The sequence below is a fragment of the Macaca nemestrina genome, chromosome 8 (assembly GCF_043159975.1).
Source record: "Macaca nemestrina isolate mMacNem1 chromosome 8, mMacNem.hap1, whole genome shotgun sequence".
In the NCBI taxonomy this organism is placed as follows: domain Eukaryota; kingdom Metazoa; phylum Chordata; class Mammalia; order Primates; family Cercopithecidae; genus Macaca; species Macaca nemestrina.
Window position 1 is genome coordinate 10,802,534 of NC_092132.1, and position 25,097 is coordinate 10,827,630.

The 25,097-nt window shown below is 48.6% G+C and overlaps 1 protein-coding gene across 15 annotated transcripts in view; it reads left to right on the forward strand.

Annotated features, from left to right (window-relative positions):
* The window catches only part of LOC105467301 (zinc finger and AT-hook domain containing), a 344,890-nt gene extending 320,129 nt beyond the window's left edge, over nucleotides 1–24,761 (forward strand). For 14 of the 15 annotated variants that reach the window (XM_011716760.3, XM_011716759.3, XM_011716761.3 and 11 more), the window contains one exon: nucleotides 23,827–24,761. In XM_011716760.3, coding sequence (XP_011715062.2) covers nucleotides 23,827–24,066 — 240 coding nt within the window. In that variant the 3' untranslated portion in view covers nucleotides 24,067–24,761. The remainder of the gene's footprint in view (nucleotides 1–23,826) is intronic. The other variant, XM_011716772.3, reaches the window with a different exon arrangement.
* Nucleotides 24,762–25,097: the final 336 nt, after the last annotated feature.

Genomic DNA, 25,097 nt, shown 5'->3' on the forward strand with positions numbered 1-25,097 from the left:
CACTTTATTTGAGTTTTAATACTGCTGAGTTTATTACTGTTTGCTTGGTGCCTGTTTCCTGACCCATGTCCTTAGCCAAGGCAGGTCGGTTTTAATTGACATCTCTGCTCCAGGCAGCTTCACCCTGGGAAGTAGTCCTTGCTGGCTGAGATCACTTGGTCTGGTTCAAGTTCGGGGCCAAGGCCAGGCTGTAATAGCCCTGACGAGAGTGAGCGAGAGCTGTCCCACATATGGAGGAGAGTGATGTGGGTCCTCTGTGGACTTGTCGCACCTCAGGGTGGCCCTTGTTTTTCATTCTCACCAGAACAGTAGTCTCCAATCCTGGCCAGAGGAATTCCCCGAAACAAGAACTCTTGGGGTCCCCCTCCTTCCTACTCCTCCTATCCATCTGGTGTCCCCACCTGGTGAAGGGCTTCCAGGCCACTCCAGTGTCTATGCCAGAACCTGGGAGGCCCTCTTGCCTCCTTGCCTCTCCCACCGGACGTCTGCCCTGTCAGCACATGTGGTGGGCTCCTGCTTCACAAGGGGCCTCAAATAGTCCCTCTGGCTCCCAGCTACCACCTTCATTTAAGCCCTTGCTACCCAAAATGTGGTCCCCGGGCCAGCGATGTCAGCATCAGGGGGCTTGTGAGAAATGCAGAGTCCCTGGCTTCACTGCACCCCTCCCAAATCAGGCTCTGTGTGTAACCAGCAGCGGGGGCATCCTGCACATTAGAATTTTAGAAGCCTGTTCTCAGCTGTCAGTCCCCCTCCCCTGGCTTACAGAGGATGCTCTTGTCTTTCCATCCTGCTGCTCTGAGATCCAGTTTTCACGTAGAAGCCAGAGCGATCTTTTAGAAGTATCATTACATCACAGTAACCCTTACTTTAAAATCCTCCAATAGCTCAGAAAGTCTCCAGTAAACTTAGAATAGAAGCTCTCCATGGCCCACAAGGCCCAACAGCAAGGTGCCCGCCTTTCTCCCTCCATTTTCCTTCTTGCTTCATGGTGGGATGTTTCAAGAAGACCCACCCCACCCGTGCTGACTGTGGGAGGCTCAGGATCCAGGAACAGCTGCTTCTGCGTAAAAGCAAACACTCCAAGAAGGAGCCCGACCTACGGGGGGGTCCCTGCATGGCAGGATAACCCTGCCCATTAGGACACATCAGGTTAGACCCTGTGGTCAGCTTCAGCTCTCGGATTGTCAGGTCCTTCCTGCCCTGAGGGTGCAATTAGGAAGGGAATATTTTCAGAGGGGCAGAAGCTGTCCTCCCTCTCCAGGCAGTGGTGAAGATGGGGCCGCGGAGGAGGAGTACCCTCCCTCACCCCATCACAGGTCTTAGGAACTGTATCACAGACCATATCTAGTGTGGTTGACACCCATGGCTTTTCCCCCCAGCAAACTGGAAGCTCCATGAGAGCAGGTGATAATTTGGTCTCACCCATCTCTGGGATCTCTAGCACTTGGCTCAGGGCCTGGTACATTTTAGAGGCTTCATAGGCATTCAAAACCATGAATGCCAGATCAGATGTCGGAAAGCTGAGCTAGTGGGGCACAGTTGCCCTGGGTATGACTTGTGCTGAGCAGCCTCGTACTCTCCAGGCTGGCAGTGCATACCCTACCACAGGAGATGCAGGCCTCTGGGACAGAGTCCCCCTGCCCCAGATGGACAGCACAAGGGGGTATCTCTGGAGAAGCCCGTTTCATGGGAGTCACCCCAGCTCATGTCACAGTGGATGGAGGAGCCCTTGGCACAGCCAGTGGTGTAGCAAGGGGCTGAAAGACAGCCAGACTGCTTGGGCTGGAAGCCTGGATCTGTCACATAATAGTGTGTGACCTTGGACAAAATACTTCTCTTCTTTGAACTTGTGTTTCCCCATCTGTATAATGGGAAGATCATGGAACTTACTCCAAGGGGCTGTTGTATGCATTACACCTAATTATGCAAGATGAAGCCACTGGCCCTGTGCCTGGCACATGGCTGGGTCAATAAATCTTAGCTCCTGTGATCATGGAAACAGCATAGCTCCTTACCTCTCACTGTGCATGTAGAATTCAGCCACAGCCATTTCTGCTTCTGGTCGCTTCCATTTAGCAGGTGAGTGCTGATGTGGCATTGTCTAGGCTCTGTGCTTGGCATCAGGAGTCCAGGGTGGATAAGACACCACCTTTTTTTTTCCTTTTTTTTTGAGACAGGGTCTCACTCTGTCACCAAGGCTGGAGTATAGTGGCATGATTATGGGTCACTGCACCCTCAACCTCCCCAACTCAAGTGATCCTCCCACTCCAGCCTCCAGAGTAGCTGGGACCACAGGTGTGAACCACTGTGCCTGGCTAATTTTTGTATTTTTTCTAGAGACAGGATTTCACCATGTTGCACAGGCTGGTCTCGAGCTACCGTGCTCAAGTGATCTGCCCGCCTTGGCCTCCTGAAGTGTTGGGATTACAGGTGTGAGCCACCACACTGTGCCAGATGCTACCTCTCATGGCAGAGCTTGTTGCTTGGTCCAGGGAGGTAAACACATAGGTTATACAAATTAACATGATTGTGGCTCAGAATCATTTGACCCCTTACAAACTCCAGTTGTTGTGTTATGCCCAGACCGTTTATTCCTCGAAGAAGACCACCAGAGTCCAGAGTCAAAGCTAAGCAGCAAGGATCTTTATTACAGGTTCGAACCTGGAACTCTCCTTCGCTCGTGAAACAAGACGGGCAGGAGAGCTCCCCCACTGAGCTCCGAGCAGTGTTATATAGTCTAAGAAAAGTGGGCATAGAGTTATTATACAAATCAGATATATGATTGGCTAGTGTTTGAACAAGGCGATTTGGCTAACTATGATTGGTTCCCGCCATTTCTGATATTTTGGTTCAAACTTTGAGGCGGGAGAGCAGGTTTATGGCAGCAAGAGTTTATCTTACTTAAACACGTCTTGTGACCTTGCCTCAGAACTTACAAAATCTCTGGTATGTGCAAAACAAAATCTCTGGTACGTGCAGAAAACCAGGTACTCACAGAACTTACGAAATCTCTGGTATGTGCAAAGATTAGAGAGCAGAACAAGGGTGTAGCGGGTGGGGGGCGGGTACACATCTATCTTTGTGTCCTTTCAGTTGAGTCATTGTGAGTAATTCCCTTAGAGGAGGCCCTGGGGGAGGCATTGTGATGGACCAAATGTTCATGTTCTCCCCTAAGTTCATATGATCGCAATCTGATTCCCAAAATGATGGTATTTGGAGGTGGGTTCTTTGGGAGGTGATTAGGTCATGCGGGTGGAGCCCCATGAATAGGACGAGTGCCTTAATAAGAGGGGAGAGAGCTTGATCTCTCTTTCTAGCATGTCAGAATACAATTACAGGTCAATAATCTGCCCTTGGAAGGGGGGCCTGCACTGTAACCTAACCATGCTGGCTCCCTGATCTCAGACTTCTAGCCGCCAGAACTGTAAGAGATAGATTGCTGTTGCTTATGAGTCACTCAACTTGTGCTGCTTTGTGACAGCAGCCTGAGCTGAGAGCATTGCCCAAGGTAAGAGGAGCTGGGTAGGAGGTGGTTCTGTGTGAGAGGGACTTATGACTAGGCCAAAAGAGAGTTGAATTAAGTTGAATTAAGTAGATCTTCCTACTCTGAGAGAGAAGTATGTGGGTCATGTGGATTTGAAGAGCAGGAGCTGGTGTCTCTCTGGGGTTTCAGCATAAGATCTGAGACTGTCATGTCAACACCAGTAGGGTGAATGTCCAAGCTTCACTGGTGCTCAAAATAAGAAGAGATAGCCAGTTTCTTTTTCTGTTCTTAGATCTGCTTGCTACTAATGAACTTACCTCGATAAGTTTGATGAGTGATTTAAATGGTTTGTGTTTTGTTGTGATAAACATATTTTAAACAAACAAACAAAAAACCACTTTATTCTGGGGAGTTTGGTTTTTCTACCTTGGGCAAGGGATGTCGCTCTGTGGTTGTCCAGGGAGGAATATGATCTGGGTCCTGCCAGCTCCGTTTTCCTTCTCTGCTCGGTTACCAGCAAGGCCCTATTGGGTTTCTGTGGAGGCTTCAGGTCACTCATGTTAAAGTACTGGGAAAGAAACTGCTAGTGGAAGCAGATTGCTTAATTACGGGGAGAAGAGTGTGCGTCAGCTGGGGAAAGAAGCCAAGCCCTTCCCCAGCAGGCACCAAGACAGCGTCCTCGAGGTGGCCCACGAAAGGGCAGAGGATCGATCCCATCCCCGCAGCTTTATCGAGCACCTGCCCTTCAGGTTGACCGAGCCACCAGCAATGAGAAAGGCTGGGGCCTGCAAGGATGGTCACACGGGTGATTTTGTGAAAGTCAGGAAGGTGGAAATGTACAAAGGAAACTAATCCTAAAGTACAGTGGAGGGGACTTGGGTGAGAAAAAATCTGAAATATTTGCCCAACCCCAACAGCTGCACAGCTGTTCTGGGATCACCAGACAGGGGTGTGGAGAGAGGAGAATGTGTAGGGAAGAGAGTGCTCCCTGTGTGAGGACCAGGCAATGCTGTAGAGCTGCCACGCCAGGCCTGGCACTAAATCAAATAGAGATTCAGTGTATGCGTGCTTAAAGGTGAAGGAAGTCAAGTATTATGCATAATAAATGTGTCTGAATATCAAAAGATATTTGTGAGGAGGGAGAAGCTCTGCCTGCCTCCTTCCCTTTCATGGTGAATCTGCTCTGAACTGTTTCAGCACAGCTTTGAAATATCTCCTGGGGTCCACATTTGAATAATTCAATTCAGTGTTTATTGAGCGCCTACTATAAGCTGGGTGCCCTGTGGCTATGGCATGATGGTGTGGAGGGGATGTGTGAAGCACACAGGCAGCAGCTTAAGTGCATGGGAGCTTGGCTTAGCTGGGGAGGGGAGGGGGCAGCAGACACTTCCTCCAGGGAGGGCCGGCATCCAGGAGCAGTCATGAGTGTTGCACCTCACGCACCTGCCCTGTGTCAGGCACTGCCCCCCGCCCCGCTGTCTCTTTTCTTTCCCACACACTCTCTCTACCATGTGGATCTCTCTAGCTTCCCACAATTTATGAGAGAAGGTTTCCTTTTCTAGTCAAATGATCATTCAGACCAAACTAAGCTACGCCTAGACTGCCAAGACATGCAAAAGGTACAGGATGCTCTAGTCATAGGCATCCTCTTTCTGTTGCCCACTGAGTTGGTTTGGCCAGTATGGGAACCTATTCATCCTCTTCTTACAGCGCTGAGGTCAAGAAGCCTGCATTGCTCCTCTCTTCCTGTTTCCAAGGTCCTTCTCTCTCAATGAAGAGAGCTGGCCCTTCCCGTTCCCCTCAGGCCCAGGGACCTGGTGGACAAGTCCGTATTGCAGGTGGCAGCAGAGCTCTCCAGTGCCTGGGGCTTAGGAAACAGGGTTGCAGCTGTGTTGGCGATAGTGGAGTCTCAGTGTTGCAGAGACCCAGGTGACACAGGAGATGGGTGGTGACTGCTGTTAGCAAGCTGCCTTTACAACCTAGGCTTTGGACTGCGCATGGGATTTATACTTTCGGGAAAGAAAATGTGTGTGCTGTCTACTTACAACCAAGAGAAAAATAGGGTGGAGACGCAGCATTACCCTGTCTTCCTCCATGAAAGGTGTCTAGCCTGACAGTGGAACGAATCATGGCCTTCCTCACTGCCTGTGCTTTCTTTCCTCCTTAAAAGGCTTTAAATCTCCATTGATGTATGGAGTGGTTTCTTCCTGCCTGTGAATATCTTCTGATATTTCCACAAGTTTCTTGCACATAATGCCCCCTCAGAATACCCTTATTTTTGTCCTGTATAGGTATGTATTTCTGGAGTTAGCAATTTATGATGTTTTTTACAAACCACATTCATTTATGCCTTTTCTTTCGTCTATAAATTCAGGATTGTGTTTGCTGTTTCCCTTTGTTTCTGACTTATACAGCTCCACTCCTCACCTAGGGTTGTGAAAGCAAATGTGCTTGCTTGTTAACCTTGTAAAATGGTGCTGCCAGTCCCCCTTTTGAGAATGAAAAGGAAGCTATTACTTGGTTATAATTTAAGCAGTGAGTGAAACCCTAATCACTGGAAAAAATAAGGCTCCTTCCCCAGAGCTTCAACACACACAGGGGAATATTCTACCTGCAAGAATCGACTGCAGTGTTCTTTTTTCATTCTTGTTGTTGGGTTGTATTTGGATTTTTGTCTGCAGTCCTCTAATTCTAACAATAACATGGAGTCTGTGAATTTCTGGGTGGAAGGGACCGTAGAAGATGTTGGCCGTTTGGGAGGAAATAATGAATTGCACCCCTTCCTTTGTTCTTGAGGTATGAAAGCATCTGAGAAACAAGACATGAGTGAATCAGATGGTAATGAGAACAACAGGAGAGGAAGAGGAATTGGAGACCAGTTGAGCCATCTAGTCACAGGCAGGGCTGGGCAACAGCAGGGCAGCTCTTCCTAGAAGGGCAGTTGCTTGCCCGTAGCACATGGAGTCTCAACCTGATGGACCCAGGACTCCCACTGAATAATGACTACCTTATAACACTCCTTTTACTCTCTTGAAATGAGTACATTCCTACACATGCGTGACTTAAAAACAAAAAAGCAGCAACAAAAAACTCTAGTGTCCTAACTGAAATAACGAGAAGTAAATGGAAAGTTATTAATAATAAAATAAGAAATTGAGCATTTTAATATTCAGACATGACAATACCAAGATATAGTGGTAGGCAGGACGATGGTGCCCCAGAGATGTCCACGTCCTTATCCTCAGAACCTGCAAATATGTTAGGTTTTACATGGCAGGCGGGAATTAAGGTTGCTAATTAGCTGAATCCAAGATAGGGAGATTATCCTGGATTATGCACATGGGCTTACTGTGATCACATGTGTCCTTAAACAGGGAAGAGGAAGGCAGTAGGGTCAGAACCAGAGCGATGACATCATACGAAAGACTCCACCAAATGTTGTTGGCTTTGAAGATGGAAGCAGGCCACAAGCCAAGGAGGTGCAGGGGCCTTTAGAAGCTGGAAAAGCCAAGGAGGTAGATTCTCTCCTAAGGTCTCCAGCCGGGAACACAGCCCTGCTGAAGTGTTGATTTTAGCTCAGTGAGACCCATTTCAAACTTCTGAACTCTAGAACTGAAAGATGATACATTTGTGTTGTTTTAAGCTGCTAAATTTCTAGTAATTTGTTAAAGCAACAATGAGAAAATGAAATAAAAACATAACGATGTGGTCAGGAAACTAAACCCTTTCCTTACTCTTTATACGAAAATTAATTCAAGGTGGATTAGAGACTTTTTTTTTAAATTTATTTATTATTATTATACTTTAAGTTGTAGGGTACATGTGCATAACGTGCAGGTTTGTTACATATGTATACTTGTGCCATGTTGGTGTGCTGCACCCATCAACTTGTCATTTACATTAGGTATAACTCCCAATGCAATCCCTCCCCCCTCCCCCCTCCGCATGATAGGCCCCGGTGTATGATGTTCCCCGTCCCGAGTCCAAGTGATCTCATTGTTCAGTTCCCACCTATGAGTGAGAACATGCGGTGTTTGGTTTTCTGTTCTTGTGATAGTTTGCTAAGAATGATGGTTTCCAGCTGCATCCATGTCCCTACAAAGGACACAAACTCATCCTTTTTTATGGCTGCATAGTATTCCATGGTGTATATGTGCCACACTTTCTTAATCCAATCTGTCACTGATGGACATTTGGGTTGATTCCAAGTCTTTGCTATTGTGAATAGTGCTGCAATAAACATACGTGTGCATGTGTCTTTATAGCAGCATAATTTATAATCCTTTGGGTGTATACCCAGTAATGGGATGGCTGGGTCATATGGTACATCTAGTTCTAGATCCTTGAGGAATCGCCATACTGTTTTCCATAATGGTTGAACTAGTTTACAATCCCACCAACAGTGTAAAAGTGTTCCTATTTCTCCACATCCTCTCCAGCACCTGTTGTTTCCTGACTTTTTAATGATCGCCATTCTAACTGGTGTGAGATGGTATCTCATTGTGGTTTTGATTTGCATTTCTCTGATGGCCAGTGATGATGAGCATTTTTTCATGTGTCTGTTGGCTGTATGAATGTCTTCTTTTGAGAAGTGTCTGTTCATATCCTTTGCCCACTTTTTGATGGGGTTGTTTGTTTTTTTCTTGTAAATTTGTTTGAGTTCTTTGTAGGTTCTGGATATTAGCCCTTTGTCAGATGAGTAGATTGCAAAAATGTTCTCCCATTCTGTAGGTTGCCTGTTCACTCTGATGGTAGTTTCTTTTGCTGTGCAGAAGCTCTTTAGTTTAATGAGATCTCATTTGTCAATTTTGGCTTTTGCTGCCGTTGCTTTTGGTGTTTTAGACATGAAGTCTTTGCCCATGCCTATGTCCTGAATGGTACTACCTAGGTTTTCCTCTAGGATTTTTATGGTATTAGGTCTAACATTTAAGTCTCTAATCCATCGTGAATTAATTTTCGTATAAGGAGTAAGGAAAGGATCCAGTTTCAGCTTTCTACTTATGGCTAGCCAAATTGTCCCTGTTTGCAGATGACATGATTGTATATTTAGAAAACCCCATTGTCTCAGCCCAAAATCTCCTTAAGCTGATAAGCAACTTCAGCAAAGTCTCAGGATACAAAATTAATGTGCAAAAATCACAAGCATTCTTATACACCAGTAACAGACAAACAGAGAGCCAAATCAGGAATGAACTTCCATTCACAATTGCTTCAAAGAGAATCAAATACCTAGGAATCCAACTTACAAGGGATGTAAAGGACCTCTTCAAGGAGAACTACAAACCACTGCTCAGTGAAATAAAAGAGGACACAAACAAATGGAAGAACATACCATGCTCATGGATAGGAAGAATCAATATCGTGAAAATGGCCATACTGCCCAAGGTAATTTGTAGATTCAATGCCATCCCCATCAAGCTACCAATGAGTTTCTTCACAGAATTGGAAAAAACTGCTTTAAAGTTCATATGGAACCAAAAAAGAGCCCGCATCTCCAAGACAATCCTAAGTCAAAAGAACAAAGCTGGAGGCATCACGCTACCTGACTTCAAACTATACTACAAGGCTACAGTAACCAAAACAGCATGGTACTGGTACCAAAACAGAGATATAGACCAATGGAACAGAATAGAGTCCTCAGAAATAATACCACACATCTACAGCCATCTGATCTTTGACAAACCTGAGAGAAACAAGAAATGGGGAAAGGATTCCCTATTTAATAAATGGTGCTGGGATTAGAGACTTAAATGTTAGACCTAAAACCATAAAAACCCTAGAAGAAAACTTCAGTAATACCATTCAGGACATAGGCATGGGCAAGGACTTCATGTCTAAAACACCAAAAGCAATGGCAACAGAAGCCAAAATTGACAAATGGGATCTAATTCAACTAAAGAGCTTCTGCACAGCAAAAGAAACTACCATCAGAGTGAACAGGCAACCTACAGAATGGGAGAACATTTTTGCAATCTACTCATCTGACAAAGAGCTAATATCCAGAACCTATAAAGAACTCAATCAAATTTACAAGAAAAAACAAACAACCCCATCAAAAAGTGGGCAAAGGATATGAACAGACACTTCTCAAAAGAAAACATTCATACAGCCAACAGACACATGAAAAAATGCTCATCATCACTGGCCATCAGAGAAATTCAAATCAAAACCACAATGAGATACCATCTCACACCAGTTAGAATGGCAATCATTAAAAAGTCAGGAAACAACAGGTGCTGGAGAGGATGTGGAGAAATAGGAACACTTTTACACTTGGTGGGATTGTAAACTAGTTCAACCATTATGGAAAACAGTATGGCGATTCCTCAAGGATCTAGAACTAGATGTACCATATGACCCAGCCATCCCATTACTGGGTATATACCCAAAGGATTATAAATCATGCTGCTATAAAGACACATGCACACGTATGTTTATTGCGGCACTATTCACAATAGCAAAGACTTGGAATCAACCCAAATGTCCATCAGTGACAGATTGGATTAAGAAAGTGTGGCACATATACACCATGGAATACTATGCAGCCATAAAAAAGGATGAGTTTGTGTCCTTTGTAGGGACATGGATGCAGCTGGAAACCATCATTCTTAGCAAACTATCACAAGAACAGAAAACCAAACACCGCATGTTCTCACTCATAGGTGGGAACTGAACAATGAGATCACTTGGACTCGGGAAGGGGAACATCATACACCGGGGCCTATCATGGGGAGGGGGGAGAGGGGAGGGATTGTATTGGGAGTTATACCTGATGTAAATGACGAGTTGATTGGTGCTGACGAGTTGATGGGTGCAGCACACCAACATGGCACAAGTATACATATGTAACAAACCTGCACGTTATGCACATGTACCCTAGAACTCAAAGTATAATAATAATAAAAAAAAAAATCAGGAAACAACAGGTGCTGGAGAGGGTGTGGAGAAATAGGAACACTTTTACACTGTTGGTAGGACTGTAAACTAGTTCAACCATTGTGGAAAACAGTGTGGCGATTCCTCAAGGATCTAGAACTAGAAATACCATTTTACCCAGCCATCCCATTACTGGGGATATACCCACAGGATTATAAATTATGCTGCTATAAAGACACATGCACACGTATGTTTATTGCGGCACTATTCACAATAGCAAAGACTTGGAACCAACCCAAATGTCCATCAGTGACAGACTGGATTAAGGAAATGTGGCACATGTACACCATGGAATACTCTGCAGCCATAAAAAAGGATGAGTTTGTGTCCTTTGTAGGGACATGGATGCAGCTGGAAACCATCATTCTCAGCAAACTGTCACAAGAACAGAAAACCACATACCGCATGTTCTCACTCATAGGTGGGAACTGAACAGTGAGATCACTTGGACACAGGAAGGGGAACATCACACACTGGGTCCTATTGTGGGGAGGGGACGGGGGGGAGGAATAACATTAGGAGATATACCTAATGTAAATGACGAGTTAATGGGTGCAGCACACCAACATGGCACATGTATACATATGTAACATACCTGCATGTTGTGCACATGTACCCTAGAACTTAAAGTATAATATAATAATAATAATAATAATAATAATAATAATAAACCTTACGATGTGGTCAGGTGCCTTCTCCTAAGCATAGTGTCCACTCTGGGTGCACCAGCCACAGGCACAGGCTGAGAGCACGTTGTGACTTGAGGGTGAGGCCGCTCATGTGAGCAGCATTGCTGATGCTGCAGGACTTTCCTAAAGAAAATGAAGTGCAGTCTTCCCCCGCTGGAAACAGCAGTTGTGTTTCTAGAAGAATGCAGCACACAGACTCTACTCTGTGTTTATACAGGAAACAGTTAGGTTCTAGGTTCAGAGCATCATAAATAAGGTTGTTGCTATTGTTTATTTTTACCCTTGTGACTGTTTGGGAGAAAAATTTGGAAGTCATGGTGAGAACAGAACAATTATTGGTTGTGAGGGACATCCTGACACATTGTTACCCACACCTGCAGCTTTCAAGAAGATCTCTACAGGGGATGGAGGGTTCTGCCGCTGAGGTGCACTGGCTTCAGGCATGGTGGAGGAGGAGAGCTCTAGGCAGGGGGAGGACAGCAGGGCAGACAGGAGGCCAAGCCACCGGCTTGTGTTTCTTCTCCAGGCCCTCTGAGCGAGGTATGTGAGAGGGCGGCGGGGAGGCAGGATGTGCCTCTCAGACTTCTGAAAGGGTGGGAATTCCTGCTTTATGGACTTTACCAGGAAGGGGTAAAGGGCAGACTCTCCTGTTAATTCCAGTGTCCATCCTGAGGAAGAATCCAGCATGATGGTCTTGGAGCAGCTATTTGTGTAACTTTAGCAATGGGGAGTTGGTTATGTCCATTCCAGACAGCAGCCCACTGTTTTCTGTAGCCTCTCTGTCAGCCCTGGCCCCTGCCAGAACCAGCAGTACATCTGATGGCACCTCAAGTGATGGCCCCTTGTGTATTTGAAGGCACAGGGCATCTTTTGGGCCCTGCATCTTCTGTTTTCTAGGTCAGATATCTCCAAGTACCCCAGCCATTTTTTTTTTTCTAGAACTGGTCAGCCTTCTTGGAATATTGACTGATGAGTCTTTAGTCCTCTTCATGGTTTAGCCCAGGCATGGGCTCCAGGGGAGGTCTGAAGCCGATGGCAGTTGGAAGAGATTGGGATGGGACTTTGTCCCTCTTTTCGGTGTACTCTAAGCTGCCTTTACAGTGGCCGTGCTCACCATTCACTCACCTTGATCTTGGTGCCACCTCAAACCCCTGCATCTCTTTCACATGTCTACTCTCAGATTCTGTGTCTCCCATCTGTGTTTGTGACATTAGGTGGTAAACTGAGGCACAGACTTTTGTGCTGATCCACATAACTAAGAAGTTGCTTAAGGGCTTTTGTGGTTTCAGACCTAGAGTGAGAAACAGCATGGCCTGGCCGGGCTAGCCCTGTGGGGAGGCGAGGACTGGAGCGCTCTGGCCTGCATTTCATGGTGGAGCCGACTGGTCCCGCAATGCTCTGCACGTGGAGTGTGTGTGAGAGCAGAGTCTGGGCTGATGCCTAAGCCTTTTGGTTTGAGAAGAGGGTGGATGGTGGTGCCTTCTACCAAGAAGAGGACAGAGGAGGGAGGAGCAGGTTGGGTTGGCAGAAAGTGACTAGTTCCATTTTGGCTTCGTTAACTTAGAAATGACTATTTGACACCCACGTGGATATGTGTAGTAGGAAATATGCTATGCACATTTGAATTTCAGGGGAAGGGTTTGGTCTAGACATACATTTGGGAGTTGTCAGCCTGAAGTCGGTATTTGAAGCCATGAGCCTGGCTGAGATGATGGAAGGAAGGGATGTGGAGAGAGAAGAGCCTGCTGGGGCTGAACTCTGGGGCCCTGTGCCACTTAGAGGTCCGAAAGCGGAGACAGATGCGGCAGAGATGGAGAGGGAGCAGCCAGGGAGCAGGGAGGACGCTGAGGAGGGAGCTGCACTGTGGGGCAAGTGAAGAAAATGGCCCAGGAGAGGAGCAAGGGAGGGCTGGAGGCTGCAGAGGCTGCAGAGGCTGAGCAAGCAGCAGACTGAGCTGTGAGGGTTGGGCTGGGCCAGGGTGGCAGTCACTGCACTTTGGAAGAGGGCAGGCCAGGGGAGCACTGGGCCTAAGAGCCTCCTAGAATGGGTTGAGGAGGATGGGCACAGCTCAGATAGACTATAGAGGCTCCTCTGCCGGTCCCCATCACTACACCCTCTTGCCATGTTCTGGCCCGTCCTCTTCACAGGATACCGGGCTGTCCCTGTTCTCCCTACCTCCAGGCTTTCTGTTTCCTCTTCCGCATAGCCCCCTCCTACACCTCAGGGGAGTGAGCGTGGGGGTCTGATCAGGTCTCTGCTGTCTAATAGAGAGGCTCCAATTAATTTCAGAGTAAAGCTAAAATTCCTGTAAGATCCTGCATGATCTGGGTCCTGATGGTCTCTCTAGTCTTTTTTCTTTCCTCTTTGTTTCATCTGTTCCCCCTCCATACACCCTCCCCCTGCCACTTGTTCTGTGCTCTGGCTATACTGAATTTCACTGCATCTTGTTCTGTGCTCTGGCTATACTGAATTTCACTGCATCTTGTTCTGTGCTCTGGCTATACTGAATTTCATTGCATCTGTCCAGCCCTTGGGCTGTTGCTACACCCTTTCCTCTGCCTGGTGCTTTTCCCCATCTCTTTATACCTCCTCCCATTCTTCAGGAATCCCACAGTGTTCTAGACCAGGACCATCATCTTCAGGAAACCATTCCTGGCCACCGGCTGCTTCCCACCCCACCTTCCCCCGAGCCTGGCAACCCAGGACAAGCCCCCTGTCCTTTTCTCTCCTGGACTGCAGCCTGTTGGGGGCAGGGACTGTGTCTGGCCTCATGGTTCTGTTTCCAGCCTCCACCAGAGCATCTGACACACGCTGAATTCTCAGTGGACAGACAGAAGAGAGAGCCCAGAAGTTGTCTGAAGTATATTCGGGAATTGAGCACATGAGGGATGTGACACTGCAAAGCAGAGAGTGGGTGGCTTTCAGAGATGGCTTATTCAACAAATGGCCCACCTCTTAATGGTGTCTAAACACAGAGGCCACCTCGATTCATCTTGCAAATCAGGTGCTGATGTTATGTAACTGCACGTTCGTAACTCCACCCAAGAAAAGTGACAGCTTTCCAGTCTAGCAGCTCAGCACAAGCACTGGCCTTTCACACCTGTTCCCCATGTTAGCCTTGTTTTCTATCCATCTTCTGCTTTCCCAGTCACTTCTGGCCCCAGAAAACCAACCTGCCCATCTGCCAACTTCATTAGCAAAGAAAGGGCCACCGAATGCTCAGCATGGGGGCGCTGTTTACCTGTACGAAGGCCCCGCTGAGCAGCGTCTGGGCCGTGAGGGGCCTCCCGAAGTCAGACCTCCACTCTTCTTTAGACGTCCCCCTGGAACTGGAAGCGCAGTGCCTGAGCTGCCCTGCTTGGGGTTTTCGGCATTCGCTCTCTAACTCACTCTTATTCCTGTGGTTGCTCAATACGGAGGTCAGGTCCTGGTGGGGCGTCTTCCCTCCTCTTCAGCTGTGCCTCATCTGGTGGTCATTTGAGCGAGACCCCCACTCTGCACTCTTTATCCCAGTGATTCATTGGAGAAGCAGCATTCACTGTCACCATTGTGCCGGGAAGGCGAGGGAGAGCACAACACAGGTCGCGCCTCCTCAGAGCGGCATAAAGTGCTTGCTGGGATCCAGTGCTGCTGGTGTATAACAAGAGTCAGCACAGCGTTGTAAGGGGGCACTGGCGGAGCCTCCTGGAGGAGAGGGCGTGGACCTGAGTTCTCAAGGGCAAGAAGGGATCTTTGGGAAAAGATGGTGGACCAGCACAGTTGGAAGTTCAGAGGCGAGAGAGCATGTGTGTTCAGTAACCAAAATTGAGTGTGGGGGAGGGAGTCAGGCAGGGAGGGCCTTGCCTGTCCAACAGGGGAACTTGCACTTTGTTTTGAAGGTTACAGGAAGCCGTGAATATTATAGAGAAGGCTGTGGGCTTTGGAGGTTTTTGACTTGGTTTCAAATTCCAGAATCACCTGTTACTAGCTGAGGGCTCACATCAACTCTCTGAGCCACCCCTTCTTCTCAAAGGGATGTGATGGGAATCCCCTCTACCCTGCCTTCCTCAGGGCTCCATGAGAATTACAGGAGGTATGGGATCCACAAACACTCTGTAAACTGGGAGCGGCCGACCTGTTCAGGTCATTATGAGAAGTGACTGTAAACCAGGGGTCAAGTAGTGTCACAGGCCACAGAAGAGAAAGAAGGAAAGGAAGTGTGAGCGAGGAGAGATTTCTTCTACCTATTAGGCCTTTGTTGAGATTTAAAGATGGAGATACCCCATTGTAGCAACAGACACAAAGCCATGCCCATACCCACGTGCATGTACACACACATATCACATCCACGTATGTGCGCAATATTCATGTACACACACAACCATAAACCTCCACATACGCATGGATATCCACGTAGACAAGTGCAAATATATGGACACATACAGACCCATATACATGCACATGTACATATGCACACATGGACACACACCTGCACACACCGATACATACATGAACACACATATATACACAGGCACGCCCATGTTCCTGCACACAGGCATGCATGTGTACATAGCAAACCCTCACACACGCCCCTCACCCCTGTGCACACTGCCTGCATCTTGCCTTCGACTGGCTCCTGTCTTTGCATCACTGCCTCTCCCATGCCTGATCTCATCAAGTCCTGCTCATCATGGTGCTCACTGCATTCTCTGTGGTGATGATCTTGACAGTGGCTGTGTTCTCCTGGTGGCATTCTGTGTTCTGTCTGCCTCCCCTGAAGCCCGGAAGGCCGGATCTGGATCTGGGGCTGCCTCCCAGCAGGTTCTGAGAACTGATCCTGAGAACAATAGGAGTGCCAACAAGAGGAGAAGAAATTGTGGCTTATCTGTTCATTTCCTGAGCCACAGCCCCAGGTGCCTTCCCCTTCAAGGACATTAATGACATCTGCGAGAGGGCTGTTCTCCAAGACATGGTTTAATAAATAGGGACCTGATTCAATTTATTTAAAAATGGATTTGAAACATGAAGGATGCCTGAAGCGAAACAACCTCCTGGTGGTGGTGGCGATGGTGGCAGAGATGACGGTGGAGTTTCTTTCCCCTGAAAAACTTAAAGGATGATTCCTGTCCTAAAGAGACCCCCAGCTGGAATTCCCGAAGTGAAGGCAGTTCATCTTCCTCCCAGTGCCTGACGGAGGGCACAGGCTTGTGGGAGGGCACTGGGAATGTGGGCAGCATCTAAAGGCAGCTGCACTGGCGGCAGCTTTGTTTCAAAGGTATACAAACCCAGTAAGAGGGTAACTGATGCCATCCCACTGTCATTGCGGTTTTTCATTTTAGGGCCATCAGGGGTTTTATTTTAAATTTTTTTATTCTTCACTTATTTGTGTGTTGGGAGCTAAGTTCAAATAATTAGGTAGGTTTTGCGTGGTCTGATAGAACCCTGGAAATTCCAATACCCTGTCATGACTGAACAGGCAGGCGGCCCGAGCCCCTCTGCACAGGCACGTGGGGAACTCACGCCCCAGGAGGTTCTCCGCACTGTGTTTTAAAAGCTGTGATGCCAATTTGTGTTGTTTATCATTTTCTACCAGCAGTTTTAAAAATTGTTACTTTAAATACCCAGCTATAAGAACATTTTCCCTTTCTCGTTGCCGCCTCTGTGGGATTCAGCCATGAGATTCAGCTCTCTCTCCTCTTAATGAGTCTTTGTCGTATTTTGATGTCCTTGAATGTGTCCTGGGGCTGTTTCAATGTCCTGGGGAGGGGTGTTGGTGCAGCCTCTGACACAGAAGGACCTATGTTAGGGGATTGGGTTTCAGAGGCTCTCGGCCAGGTTATACACTAAGGTCAAGTGTCCCCATGGGCCGCTGCCTTCCCCACAATCTTCCTGTTCGGCAAGACACCTCCCCATCAGTGTCAGGTGAGGAGGGGTTGTCCTTCCTGCTTCAGCCAGCCTCCAGGCGTTTTTGAGAACATCTTTCCCAGGCGGAGGGTACTTTGACAGAGGAGTCCATCAGTGCCTTCTCATTAGAGAGGAAAGAGAGGTATGAAAAAAGACTGTGCTAGGGTCAAATGCAGGAGGCCAGTGGGAGAATCAAGAAGATTGCGTGGACTCTGACACTGCAGCCTCCTGCTTGGCCACGCCCAGAGCTGTGCACAGTGGCCTGGCTGCTGCAACCATCAGGCTCAGAGGCCTGGGGGAGCAGGGGGGAAGCAACTATGTAACTCCCCAGGACCCTCCCCAGAGCCCCCCAGGGCAGCTTGTCATCCTCCCCTGTGTCTCCCCTCCTCTAAAGCTGAGACACTAAGACTTCTTAGGGTGCTGCGAAGACTAAGTACCTAATACACGTAAACTCTTCACACAGCACCTGATCCACAACAAGCACTTCTTATTATTCCAGATTGTAATCTCCGAGCCCTAGGTCTGTCCAGATGATAATGTCTCCATCGTCATCAGCACTGTGTGTTTACTGCTTTCTTCGTTCATCCAGGGATGTTCCCAGCTGCTCTGGAAGCTGAGGCGGGAGGAACTCTTAAGTCCAGGAGTTTGAGGCTGCAATGAGCTGTGATTGCATCACTTTACTCCAGCCTGGGTGACAGGGTGAGACCTTGTCTCAAAATAATAATAATCATTACGACTATATTATAAATAATATTATTATTCCAGGGAAAATCTACTTGGCGTTCTTCTTTGCCCAGGTGCCATGCTGGACATTCTGGCTGTGTTCTTCCAGTAACCAAAGTGCTTTGTGGCTTGTTGTGAAGTTGCCTCGTGCAGGCTGGGGAATTTTGCAGACCAGAAGTCAAAAAATCTGTGCTCTATTTCCAACAATGAGGCCCTGAGCAGTTTATTTTCTCTGAGCCTTGACTTCCCTTCTGTAGAATAAGGTGATTAGACCTTTGGGACTTTTGGAGCCGAAAGGGACTCTCCTCCATAGACAGTGCACCGTCTTCCCTACTTTCACATCATCCGGGGGGCTCCTGCCAGACAGAGTTTGAACCAAGGGCAGGCAGTTTGCACCAACCTAAATCACCATCACCCACTATGTGCCTACCAAGAGCGTGGCACTGGGCTGGCTACGGAGGAACCAGCGCTGTGCTTGCTTCTGGGGAGATCTGTGCAGAGATAGATTGTAAAAGCCATTGTGCACGGGCTCCTCAGGGCACCCTTGGAGCACTGTGGGAGCAATGCAGGACCCACCTTCCTTAAGGAGGGTTTCCTGAGCTAGAGGAACTTCTGGGATTTTCTTAAATGTTGGGGGAAGAAAGCTTAACCTGAGAGGAATGGGTTTTACAAAGGAAGTGAGGAGAGGAGCTGGAGGAGAAGGAGAAGGCAGAACAGGCAGGGGAGTAGAAAAAAAGCAAGATAATGAGGCAGCCAGAGCCATGCCCGCTACATGGCACACAGCGGAGTATCCATCGACGTTTGCTGGATGAATGGATAGTGACGGGTTAAAGCCAAGGAAGACGTGGGGTCTCAAGGGGAAGCTGCCCTTCAGCATGAAGAGAGCCCAGCAAAGTGCCGGTCCTGACAGTGATCTTGTCCAGACTCCAGAATGCTGGAGACAGCAGAACAGCAGAACACAGTGCCCGATTCAGTGAATCATCTGCACATCCCAGGGGTTAAGGGTTTCTATCAAGCTATCTATGCTGCTGCTAATTTATCTGATAGATGTGTTAGATACAGCATTTGGGGGAAATGGAGTACTCATCTCAGGATAATGACCCTGTGAATGCCGTATTATTTCTGTGGCAAAGAACAATTTTAAGCCTGTGCTAATAGATTAAGCTACTAGAGTGATTATTTTGAACAAAGAGAGTGGTTGAGAGTTCTACAGCCAGCCTGAGACTAATCAGGAGGAGTAAAGAGTGATAATTTAATCATATCAACTCATAACATGGGATCCTAATAGTCGCTGTCACACTACACCAGCTGAAGGAGGTCTCTGAACCACCCAGACTAAGTTCCAGCTTTTGCTACTTTCTGGCTGTTTGACCTTACAGAAGTCACCAGGCCAGGAGGAGCTTCAGCGCCCCCATTTATAAAGTGGGAACACAAATGCCCAAGGCACAAGACATTGTGTGTGAAGAATCGGGACAAGGCGTGGGAGAATGTTCAGTAAACTGCACGTGGCTGGGTGGATATTGGGTGCCATGGGAGCCAGGAAGGAGGCGCGTGATTTGTAAACACTGCCTGAAAGCAAACAGAATGTGATCGTGTACCACGAAATGCACAAAGGGGTGCACTCTGCAGAAAGCCTTATGAACCCCTTCTGTAAAGCAGTCCTCCATCCTCTCCCTCCTCCATCCTCTCCCTCCTCCATCCTCTCCCTCCTCCATCCTCTCCCTCCTCCATCCTCTCCCTCCTCCATCCTCTCCCTCCTCCATCCTCTCCCTCCTCCATCCTCTCCCTCCTCCATCCTCTCCCTCCTTCATCCTCTCTACACGTTAGCTTTTTGTGACATGGACATCTGTGTGGGCAGCGTCTGCAGGGCCAGCAGAGCCACTCGTGAACACTGGGGAGAGTGTAAAGGAGGCCCACCAGCAGGCTGCAGGGAACCTTCAGGAACCCTGCGTGTCTTGGACGTTCAGTAACACGATAGGGCAACAGCGTGCCTCCCTGTCACATTTGTGCACACCGGGAAGCCTGCTCTTTGCAGGACTTGTGAAATACGCATTACCATTGCCTCCGTCGCTTTTTCTGGTGAATTAAGCCCAAAGGATGATGTTGGGAAACTTTTTTGTACTCTGATAATTAGCAGTGGGTGAATTTCGAGGGGATTCTGTTGGACAAACCCTGGAGGCTGAAAATTGAAAAACCAAAACAAAATAAATGGAGAAAGGTTATCTTTAAATAGATTTAATACTTAGAAAAGATACTACGGGCAAATAAATGTAAATATTTAGAGGGATAATGAGAGAGGCATACTTCTCAGAAAGTCTTCTCACCTTAGGCAAGTTTTGATTCATAAATGTCACAGATTGGATGACGCAGGGCCCTTCTTTGAAAACCTTTAGTGCGTTCCTTTGTAAAATAAAGGCTCAATCTCTCAGCTCATGACCAAGGCTTTTCAAGATCCACCTGTGAACTTCGTTTCAGGCCTCACCTGCTGCTTCTCCCCCAAATGCCTTCTCTCCTGTGTCTTTTGCGCAGCCCTGTTCTTGCATTGTTTGACAGACATCCCTGAATGCCTCCCGCTTGCAGACAGAGGTATGATCTGGAGCTCAGGAGTGGTGGCTGGAGTCTGGCTCAGCCGGGAGTGAAAGTGCCTGGGGGGTCAGAGAAGAAGTCAAGGTGGGAGACCCAGGAATCCTCCAGGCTTTGTGATGGGCAGAAGGAGAAGGGCTGTGAGTGACCCTGCAGTCTGGGAGAGGGCGCGGAGCAGAGCCCAGTGCTGGGGAGGAGAGTGGTGAAAGCAGCGAAGAGAGCATCTCATGCCGGATGGTAGAGAGGGCTCTGGAAGGGTGAAAACGGGACTCTGCCCAGTGGGTTTGGTGACCGGGAGGTGGTTGGTGGCCTTGGCAGGGCTGTCAGGAACACACCTTTTCTTTGCTCACTCTCTTCTCTTGCCTGTGATGTCCTTTCCCACCACAGACCCTCTGTGGCCAATGCCACCTTCCAAGAAGTGGTCCCAGGTGCTGCTGCCGCAGAGTTATTAACACATCGTTTACCTTCAGGTCAGGCACGCTGGCCTCCTGCGGTGTCTATGGGCAGTAGCCATTTCCAGGCCAGCGAGGGACCTACTGTTTCCTTCCGGTTGGTCCTAAGAACTTGGAGTGTGTCCCCTGTGCTGCCAGGGGACAGGAGGCTGCAGCCTGTCCTCCTAAAAGGCCTGGCCCTGGCATGGTTCTCCTTGTCCTTGGCAGTGACTTCAGCCACTGTCCATACTTGGGCATTGTGGTGTTAGTGTTTTTAAAGGGTGAGAGTTGTTAGCCAGTGGAAAATTTCCGTCAGTGAAGAAGTCACTGTCCTCTTTAGGGTTAGCTTCGGTGGCAGTCACTCTGTCCACAGAATGGTGCCACGGCCCAGAGCCTGTGTTAAAGCTCATGGATGGTTTGTCTCCCTGTGTTGTATGTGGTCTGTTCCCGGAGTGTGGAGGGCTTGCTTGCACGTGTGAGGCCCTGGGGACCTGGGTGTAAACCATTCCCATCCCCTCACCCTTTCCTTTGTGTGGCATTTACTGACAGGTAAGAGGAGAAAAGATTAGCTGCATGTTGCCTCCCCTTTCCCAGTCTTCTGTCAGGTTCTCTCTTGCAAAGTGAAATAAATTAATATTTACTTCTAAAATCCTGGTTCATGGTATATTTTCCCAGTTAAATGAAATTGAAACAAATGGGAAAAGATGAAAAAACAGATCTCAGTTCACTCTAAAAACACAAATCAGTCTAAATGTATTGATAGTTTCCACTCAGAATAGCTCTCCAGCTCCGGGTGAATTCTATCCGTCCAAATCAAAAGTTCCTTCCAATCCATAATGTTGGAACCTCCGGAGCCCAGCCTGGAGGAACCTTTTCCATTTTTCTCTCTGAATTAAACATGACCCACCTGTTGACACAGCCCTTCTCACTCACGGAGACAGGAATAATCACAGGGTTAGGATGAGACCCTCCAAGCCAGTTGGGCCCTCCCCAGAGAGAGCACAGAGTCAGAAGAGGCGGGGAGCGGGAGGCCACCCAATGCCAATTGCAGGCCAGGAAAGGGCCTGGACATGTCGTGAGTGGGACCTCATGGAGGCTGCCCGAGCACACTTGCTGCTCCCTACACCTCCTGGGAGTCATTGCTCCCCGATCTGCCTGGAGCCCATCCCTATGCCTCCCCTGGGACCCCAACACTGGCACAGGCTGCCCTGCAGGAGCCCAGCTACTCTACAGCACAGTCATTCACTGTGCCCTGTGCCTGCACCGTGAGACTCGGCTTCCTCAGAGGACTGTGGTTTTCTAGTGCCCAGCGTGGCATCTGACACCTAGTGGATCATCAGTCAGTGAATACTGAGCATATGCTGTGCGCCAGGCAATCAGCTTGGCTCTGCGGAAACAGTTGTGACCAGGCAGACATGGTCCTGCCCTTGTGGAGCTTGCAGTCTACTGGTAGCTGGTAAGATGACAGAGGTTCTGTAGGTGAAAGAATGAGTGATCGACATATGCTAGAATACTGCTCTTCCAGGCAGCAGCAGGTATTTAAGAAAGTGTGGTCGAGGCCGGGCGCAGTGGCTCATGCCTGTAATCCCAGCACTTTAGGAGGCCAAGGCGTGTGGATCACTTGAGCTCAGGAGTTCAAAACCAGCCTGCGCAATATGGTGAAACCCTTTTTCTATCAAAAATACAAAAATTTATTAGGTGTGATGGCATATACCTATAGTACCAGCTACTTGGGAGGCTGAGGCAGGAGGATGGCTTGAGCCCAGGAGGCGGAGGATGCAGTGAGCTGAGATCGCACCACTGTACTCCAGCCTGGGCAACAGAGTCAGACCTTGTCTCTAAAAAAGAAAAAAAAAAAAAAAGTGGTTGAATGAGCGAATGAATGAAGGAATTGAAAGGTCGGTGCTGTTATTGAGCACCCACTTTGCATACAGAATCTCCTTCCATTCTCCCAGGAATCCTCTGGAGAACACATTTTAGTCCCTGTTTTACAGATGAGTAGACTGAAGGTTGTGGGCAAAAGTGTCTTGCCCAGGCCTCATAGCTTAAAAATGGTGGAACTGATGTGCGAAGCCCCGTCAGCGCAGCACAGAGCACGTGCTCTCTCCGCCTTGGCATTCAGACTCACCTGGAAATGAACGGGTGTCCCTGACACCCCTCTGTAAGTCTGAAGGCTCTCTTATCCTCCAGCTAAGTAACTCCAGGCCCCTTTGCTTTCCTCTTGTGTCTGTTTTCTAATCCTTCACTCATTTTTGCAGCTCTAAGATCTCAATTCCGTGTCTTTTGTTTCTCATCTCAAGGTCAAAGACAGTTGTTATTTAAAAACAGCCCAGAGCTGGCAGCATGAGGGATGTGGGGTATTAGCACCAGCTGGCATTTGGATCTTGCCTGGAATCTGGCAGCTTGGAGCTTCAGAGAAAGGCCTGGCCATAGAATCCATGAGGTCCCGTCCCCTGACTGATACCCAGAAGGCTCCTGTCCAGCCCTGTGGCAGTGAGTTTCTACCAGCAGGCCTTCCCCCAAATAGTTAAGGCATTAGTGTTGCTGGATGAAGGACACCTGGGGAAAATCAGGCCTGCCGGGCCTTTGCTGCTTCCTAGTGTGAAACAGATCTTCACACAGAGGCAAGCTCCCTGAGTGTGGAAACATAGCCCAGGATGGACCTCATGCCTTTATCACTGCCAGATGGACCGGCTATAAATTTCTAGGAGCACCCCCCAACCGCTACCCCTGACACTTGCAGTAAATAACCCCCACAAGGCCTTCCAGCCCTCATTCTCTAGGTAGCCCCACACCTCCTGGAAGCCCCGGGAAGCAGCTTGGCATCAGGAAACAACCTTGGACTCTGGATTTGAACTTGGGTTCCACCATTTGCCACAGCTGGGGACCTGACCATGTTGCCCTACACTGCTGAACCTCATTCTGATCGTCTGTAAAATGGGCATGAGAGCACGCACAGCCTTGTAGAGAGGATCGGTGGAGAATGGACGTGCTCCCACAGTGCACTGGTTACTCCTAAGCTGTAGTTGTGACTTTGTTGTTACGCTGGATCGGGAAGTAGGCGCTGTGTGACCTTTCTCTTGCCCTTCTCCCACAGGTCACCGAAGAGGAGCCCAGCTCCAACCACACGGTCATGATCCAGGAGACCGTCCAGCAAGCATCCGTGGAGCTTGCCGAGCAGCACCACCTGGTGGTGTCCTCCGACGACGTGGAGGGCATTGAGACGGTGACTGTCTACACGCAGGGCGGGGAGGCCTCGGAGTTCATCGTCTACGTGCAGGAGGCCATGCAGCCTGTGGAGGAGCAGGCTGTGGAGCAGCCGGCCCAGGAACTCTAGAGGACATGTGGCATCGGATGGCCACAGGGTGGGGCTGCCAGGCTCTGCAGGCACCCAGGGTGGGGAGGCCGCCCTTCCTGCCCGACCCACAGAATGGTGCTCTCCTTTGCCCTCCCTGCCCGGCAGCCTGATGGGACTCTCCTAGTCCAACTTGGGGTGGGCAAGGCAGTCAGCATCACCAGCAACACCACAGAACCCTGTCCCCAGCATAGACACACACCCCCTGACCCTTACCCTCTGCTTCCTGAAAGACTTCAGCGTCAGCTCCCCTACACATGCCCCCACGCCTTCACCCCTTGCTCAGGATTCAAACAGAGGCTCCCAGTGCCCCTCAGCATCTTCCCTGAATCACAGCCCCAGCTCCTTGACCCCCATCTAGGTGCCAAATGTTCATCTGCAGCCGCTCTGCAGCCTGGTGAGAGGGAGACAGCCATCGCGTAGAAAGTGACCTTACGGGTTTTTAATCACTGCTGAGTGGGGTGGGCGTAGTGGGATTGTCCTGGCTTTGTCGACAAAGTCCCACTTCCCTGAGTATCGAGTGCCCTTGTTATCAAGTGAGGTAAATTCACCCCATCACAGGGTCTCGCCCTACCATTCCTGGAATTATTTCGCTTTTAAGATAAATGCACTATTTCACTGTTCGCCTCTCATTCTAAGGAGGTGAGGTGGATGGAATAAAAACAGTTCCTGTCTAATGCTTTGGTTCCTCAGGCGGAATGGCTTACATTTCCCCTTCCCAAGTTGAAATCTTGAATTTGGGGCCGACCCAGAAGGACCCCATCCAAACCCAGGCCCTTAAAATGCAGACGATGAGGCTCTTTCCTCTGCGTCGAGGTTTGCTTTGGAAACTTTTTGAGGTTAATGATCTCACCTTCCATTTCCTGGCAAGCAGCATTTGATTTGCTGCCAGCCGAGAAGTGGCAGTGCCCTCTTCTCCACTGTGTATTTGGGAGGAGCAATGCACTGACCATCAAAGGCGTCATAACACAGGACTGTGTGACCAAGGTTTCTAGTCTGGGTGCTCAACATAG